Source organism: Cicer arietinum, chromosome 5, assembly GCF_000331145.2.
Source record: "Cicer arietinum cultivar CDC Frontier isolate Library 1 chromosome 5, Cicar.CDCFrontier_v2.0, whole genome shotgun sequence".
Classification (NCBI taxonomy): domain Eukaryota; kingdom Viridiplantae; phylum Streptophyta; class Magnoliopsida; order Fabales; family Fabaceae; genus Cicer; species Cicer arietinum.
Genome location: NC_021164.2, coordinates 47963074 through 47969812, shown reverse-complemented (window position 1 = coordinate 47969812; position 6739 = coordinate 47963074). Strand labels below are relative to the sequence as shown.

General features: G+C 26.2%; 1 protein-coding gene across 1 annotated transcript; it reads right to left on the bottom strand.

The window, feature by feature from the left end:
- Positions 1–3572: 3572 nt before the first annotated feature.
- LOC101498948 (cytochrome b561 domain-containing protein At2g30890-like) lies at positions 3573–6427 on the bottom strand. The gene is made up of 4 exons (XM_004499922.4): positions 6166–6427; positions 5885–6046; positions 4866–5014; positions 3573–4100 (listed from the first exon to the last, which is right to left on the bottom strand). Exons 1-4 carry the CDS (start codon positions 6274–6276, stop codon positions 3791–3793), a joined length of 732 nt encoding a protein of 243 aa, XP_004499979.1. The 5' UTR covers positions 6277–6427; the 3' UTR covers positions 3573–3790.
- Positions 6428–6739: the final 312 nt, after the last annotated feature.

Genomic DNA, 6739 nt, shown 5'->3' with positions numbered 1-6739 from the left:
ATCACAACATAACCACTATAAACCTCACATTTTACATCCAAACTCAAAACAAAATATGAAAAGAACGTAGATATTTATTACACAAAATCCATATCTTCCTCTTCCAAATTCATCTTACTTGTAATTAGAAAGAAAAAATAGTTAAAGAGGTAAATCCTTACTTGTAATTAAGTTAAGAAATCAAATTATTACTTGTAAGCTTATGTAGTTTATCACATCAGCTTGTTTTAAAACACATAACTATTTCTAAAAGATATTCTTGTGCACTTTTTAAATGATTAACAATTTAAACAAGAAAAAAAGTTGGGTACAAAGGTATGCAACTACATTAACATCGGAAAAATTTGGGTAAGAATAATTTATAAGAAAAAATAAATTTACGTTTCTTTAAGTTTGACTCGTATTTTGAATTGGTCATTTATATTTTTTTCGAATTGGTCGCTAGGTCTTAAATTATGCACGACTTGGTGCATTTTGAAATTTTGTTTAACTCCGCTGAAAAAAAAAACATAAGTAGTTGTTACATGGTGATATGAATGACACTGATGAATTGTCAAATCCAAATAAAAAAATTGTATTTTTGATCAATTAACTTTTATTATTAATAAAAATTCCCAATTAATTATATAAAAAAATCTTAAATTAATAGGGTTCTATAAACCCCTAAAAATGAAACTGAATGAGATTTAAAGAACTAACTAATTAAAGAATTCTTTTATTTATTTACTTTTATCTTAAAAGATATGATAAATTCTAATAATAATTAATTCACACAACTGTGAAATTTGGTACAAGACGTCCAACTTAACAATATTGAAATTTGTCAGTTTAGTTTGGGGCTCAAAGAGTCTGCAAGCGTATTTTTAGCATATTATATATGTCTCCACTAATTATGTCATTAAAAAGATATAATTGACAATATTGATAAGTTAATTTATATACTTGCAAATATGGCTATTGAGATTCAATATGCATCTCTTCTCATTTTATATTTTCCTATTATCCCACTTAGTGCACAATACGTCTTGAATAAGATTATCTACTGTAAAATGAATTTATGAAAAAAAAAAAAAAAAAAAAAAAAAAAAAAATGTTTTCATGTGCGCAAAAAGAAAAACAATATTTTGTTTCCTACGAGTGCCGGTCTAAGTAAGAGTTTTGTACCACGCACCCCCCATTTTTACCTCCCACCCCCTCAATTATGTGTAAAAGACCATTTTACCCTCAATTTCATTATGAAACCCCAAATCGTTCGAAAGTTTGTATCATGTTGAAAGTTTCGAAATGGAAGTCTCGAAAGTTTGAAAGTTTAGAAACATAGAAACTTTCGAAAGTTTCATGGAATTAGAAAGTTTCGAAATGGTTGATGCTCGAAGAAATGAAAATTTCGAAATAGAGGTCGAAAATATGAAAGTTTCGAATGATGAAACTTTCGAAGTATATTTTTCCCATAAATAATGAAACTTTCGTTGAACAAGAAAGTTTCGAAATACAGAAACTTTCAAACTTTCGAAGAATATGAAAGTTTCGAAATGCAAAATTTTGCAAAACTTTCGATATATGTTGAGTTTCGAAAATTTGGTATTAATGGAAAGTTTCGAAATACATTTTTATTAGTAATAAATAGTAATAAATAATAAAAAATTCATAATAATAAATTTATGGTAATAAATTAATAGTAATAATAAATTTGATATTTAATTTCGGAAGTTTCAGTCATTTTAAAAAAAAATTGAAAGTTTCGAAAGTTTCGAAACTTCTGAAATTTTCGAAATGGAATTGCTTCGAATGTTTGAAATTTTCGAAGTTTTCTGGAAAAAATACACTTCGAAAATTTCATATTCATCAAAAATTTCGAAATTTCTGGAATATTTCATTTCGAACGTTTGGTATTTTTCCAAAGTTTTGAAATTAGTAATTTTTTCTGCATAATTACATTTCGAAAGTTTCCAATTTTACAAAACATTCGAAAGTTGGGGTGGAAGACTGAAATGGAAATATTTTCCATAATTTTTTACAAATTAAATAAGGGTAAAATAGTCTTTAAAAAAATTGAGGGGGTGGGAGGTAAAAATGGGGGGGTGCGTGGTACAAAACCCTCTAAGTAAAGACAATCCAATTCAAAAGTTCATTCAGCCCAATTATAAGAATAGGCCCAAATGCCTCAAGTTTACCTCATATTTTAAATTTTACCTGAACTACTAATTTTACTATTTTTTTAAAATCCAAATAAAAAAAAAAAAAACATCATACCCACTAAATTCAAAAATTTTATATTTCAAAAAAGATTATTTAAATTTTCTAGAATATATAAAAAAAAAAGCAAAATCGGAAAATTTGGTTAAAATAATTTCAATGCATAACATTATCTCTACATTTCATTTTTACTGAATGATTTAAAATTTAAATTTTTCAAAAAAAATTTGTATTGCATACATAATATTTGTATTTCAAAAAAGTACACTTTTGAAACATTATTGTCTTAATTAATTTTATTGTTGGGTCATTAGCGATGGACACAGAAGTAATTGTCATATTTTAAATTTTAAACTGAATTTTATTGCTACAATAGTTACATAACCGTCATTTATAGTTTTTTGTAAGTAATAATTATCATTTATATAACTAATCATCCTCTAATTAACTTTAAAAAAATCCCCATCCTATTTAAAAAATATATATATTGTATTTCAAAAAACAGTATTTTATTTCAAAAAGTATTTTAATTCAGAAAATATTAAATTATGTGGAACCACTAAAAATATTAATGGTATTTTTTTGGGTATAAAAGAACAAATATTTTATTCGTAAAATTAAAAACTCTATTTGTCTTCTTGAATAAAGATTAAATAATATTACAACATGAAAAATATTAAATTATATTTCATTTAATTAAAGATTGCATAGGTTATTTATACTTAAAGAAATTTTAAAATTTCCTTTTTATTCTTTATATATATATATATATATATTTTTTTATATTTTTCATTTCTTATTTATCATTGATACAAAAAATATGAAACAAATATTAAAATAATACGAGATAAATATTCATAATTAATGCTTAAAAAATATATAACAAATATTCATCGGTCATAAATATAAAAAATCACGAAACAAAAATTTGTCATTGATGAATATTTATAAATCATGCATAAAAATACCAAGCAAATATCTATATCCAAAATCATGAGATAAATATTTTTTTTATAATGAAATAAATATTTCTTTTATAACGAAATAAATATTTTTCATTAATAAATATTAATCATTAATAAATAAATATGACATAAAAAAATACAAAACAAATATTTATCATTAATAAATATTAAAAAATAACGAAATAAATATTTTTCAGTGCTACATACAATATAACGAAATAAATAAGTTACCATGAGTTTCTTGTTAGTTATTATTATAAAGATATCACTCATTCATTACATTCTACAACTTTAACAAAAACTCCTCTTTTTAACCAAATCTTACTTTTGGCATCCAAGTGTATTTACAAGTATATCCTCTTCATTAGAGTTTTAGTCTATGGAGCAAGAATTTACAAAAGGAACTTAAAGTCATCATCAAAAGTACACAATCTTTGTGTTTCCATATTTAAAATCTTGAATTTACAATCTTTGAATGGCTCTTCTGATAAAAAAAGCATTATTTCTCATCTCACCCAATGAAAAATTCACATCCACTAGTACTCTATAATTCTATATGTTTCAAAACATTGTATACTATGAAGAAATTTGTGTCAACTATTGGCAATTAAATCATTGCTTCATGTTCTTTAACAAGTTCCATCCTTCAATGCTCTCTCCTTTTCATTTGGAAGAGTTTCTTGACAACTTGGAGTAACCATTTCATTGCTCAAAATCACTCTTTGTTTTTGTATGTAACCCCATCTTTCTTGAAAAAGGTAGAAAAATACAATCAATGATATCTGAATAGTGAAAAGTATGTTCCATGTTCTTATGCCTTTTGATGTTTTTTCATGGTAGGCTGCTAAACCAATGTATACATTGAGAACTCCTAGGAATGAAACTGCAGTTCCAAGTATCCAGTGTGAAAAGAACCACACACTTCTTCTTTTGGATCCCCTGTGAAGAACAAAGGATTGTTTTAGTGTCTCATAGTTGATCTTAGTGATTCCAAACTATATATATTTTATGAAAAAAATATGGATAGCTATACTAAATTGATCTTAAGTGTAATGTATATTTAATTTTGAATAGAAGAGTTTAATATTTGTTTCAGTACCATACTATATGAGATATGATTTGAAAATGTGCTTATAAATGGTGGACAATCTTCTGCTTACAAGCCGATTTTGAAGGGTTGAGTTAGGTTCAACAAGAATTCAAAGTTGCTATCAGAGTCTAGTCATAAAGTGAGGACTACGCACCACTTAGAAACACATTTTTATATTTTATCTCATCCAATGTGAGACTCTTAATACACTTTCTATGCTGAAGATTAGACATATGGAGGGTGACTCAAATGGTGCGATAACCGGTAACATGATAGTTAGTTTGCGCCCAACATATATGTTTTGCGCCCAACATATATGTTTTGCTACCATCTTAAAATTTAGGATGAATCTTACTCAATCCTTACAAAATCGATTAGTAAGATAAGAACTCCAAACCATTTTATCGCATCTAATATAAGACACTTAATATATTCATGTCATATTCAATCTTCTCTCATGATAGAAGTGTAATTTACACAAGTTTAAATGAAAACAAAGGGTGATTTTTATGGTCTAAAAGTTTGGAATTTCATCTCAACACAAATAAATGGCATAATCAACATAATTATGTAGGTACACATTATCTCAATAAAAGGGAATTCAAATGTCTTACCTTTGAGGTCGAAAAATTCCAACCAGTACTTGCAACCAAATAATACCATAAAGTGCAACCCCTAATCTTTGATGATTATTGTTAAAAAGATTATTGAAATTTTTTATGGACATAATTGCTCCTGCTGTAGCAAGAAGTACAGCAACCATCTGTTCAACAGAAACTCAAAATTATACACACATCACATTAAAAAATAAAAAATCATAATGAAAAGAAAAATGTTTTAATTTGATGTTATTTCTGTTAATAATGGCATTCACTTTAACTTGAACATAGACTTGGTTAGTTACACAACTATATAAGCATAATATTATGACCAACCATGTGCTTATAAAATAGATGATTAATTATTTAATAAAATATCTTTCTTGTTCTCAAAGTTTCAATTATAGTCCTCTTAAAAGGAGGCAATCACTCTTACATGATCTTATTAGTAACTAATAAGCTTTATGCTAAATTAACTTAAGATATGGAATCTTGTTTCTCTAATTTTGTTATCTTCCTTCCATACCATCATTAAAAGTTAACCAATAGGACAACTGTATTATTAAAGTGATTCAAAAAAAAAAGTGACAGATCCAAATGGGACCATAGCAACCATCTTCTAAGACTTTTTCACCACTGCTTAGTTACATAAAAGGGTCACCTAAGAATTCTAAAATAACCACAGAATATCCAAATCAATAAAACTAAAACACTTTATCTTGTAGCTTATTCTGTACTCACTCTAACTGTCTACTATAAATTGTATAATTTAAAAACTTTTACAAAAAATTTGAAATATGTCAATGAATTAAATTTTTACACTAATGCTTATGATAGTCATTTGAGATAGGTGGAATTAAAAAAACTAGATAAAACAATTTTTTTAAAAAATAAATATATACTAATTTAACACTTATTTTCTACTTACAACCCTGTTCAAAACTATAAATAACAAAAAGCCAAGAAAATACACAATAAATTCTAAAATCAGATTAAGAATTATTATGAAGTAATTTAATTAGATATATACTTGCCTGCAAAATGGAATGAACATAGAATAAAATTCTAAGCCACCTTGGATTATCCTCTCTGTTTGATAGTCTAATTGCAAGTATACCAATAGGCATCAAGAATCCCATTGAAAACCAAAGGAGAAAACCATGTAATGTAATTTCAAATTGAAGTTTTGGAGTCATCTTCATATAAAAAAAAAATCACAAAAAATGTTAAATACAAAGACAATAGTACTAATACTTATGAATTAAAAAGATTTAAAAAATTGAATATTAAGGAAACTTAGAAGAATATGAGATACCTTAATGTGCTCTTGTGATGAACTAACAAGGGGAAATAAGAACAAAGCAATACATGCTTGAATGAAGAAAGCAATGAACTTTCTTTGTTGGATTTCCATTAAAATCTTCATTCTTTTGCTGAAAAAATTTGATCTTTTTGGTCAACTCAATCTTCAATTAATGCTTAGTGAAAATTTAAGGCTGCAAAACTAGAGCATTTCAAGAACTCAGTGTGCTTCTCCATAAACTCTCTCTCTCTCTCTCTCTCTCTCTCTCTCTCTTATTTTTGTTGTCAGATAGTGAAACTAAATAGTTGTCACAATTTCAAGAAAAGAATGAGATCAACATGAGGTAAGAGTAAGCTCATGATACTAGAGTTTAATTACCTTTACCCTTCTAAATCCTAAGTACATGTGTTTTTAGCATAAAGTTATGTTCTTTGAATGTAATGGTCTTAAATAAATGGTTTGTTGCATGGAAATGGATGAAATTAGAACATAGTTTAGAAGATTTTATAAATAAATAAATAAATAAATGTTGAGTGCCTAAGTGGGGGTATGGCCTAAAATGAGAATTTATTCAAACTTGTGGGGT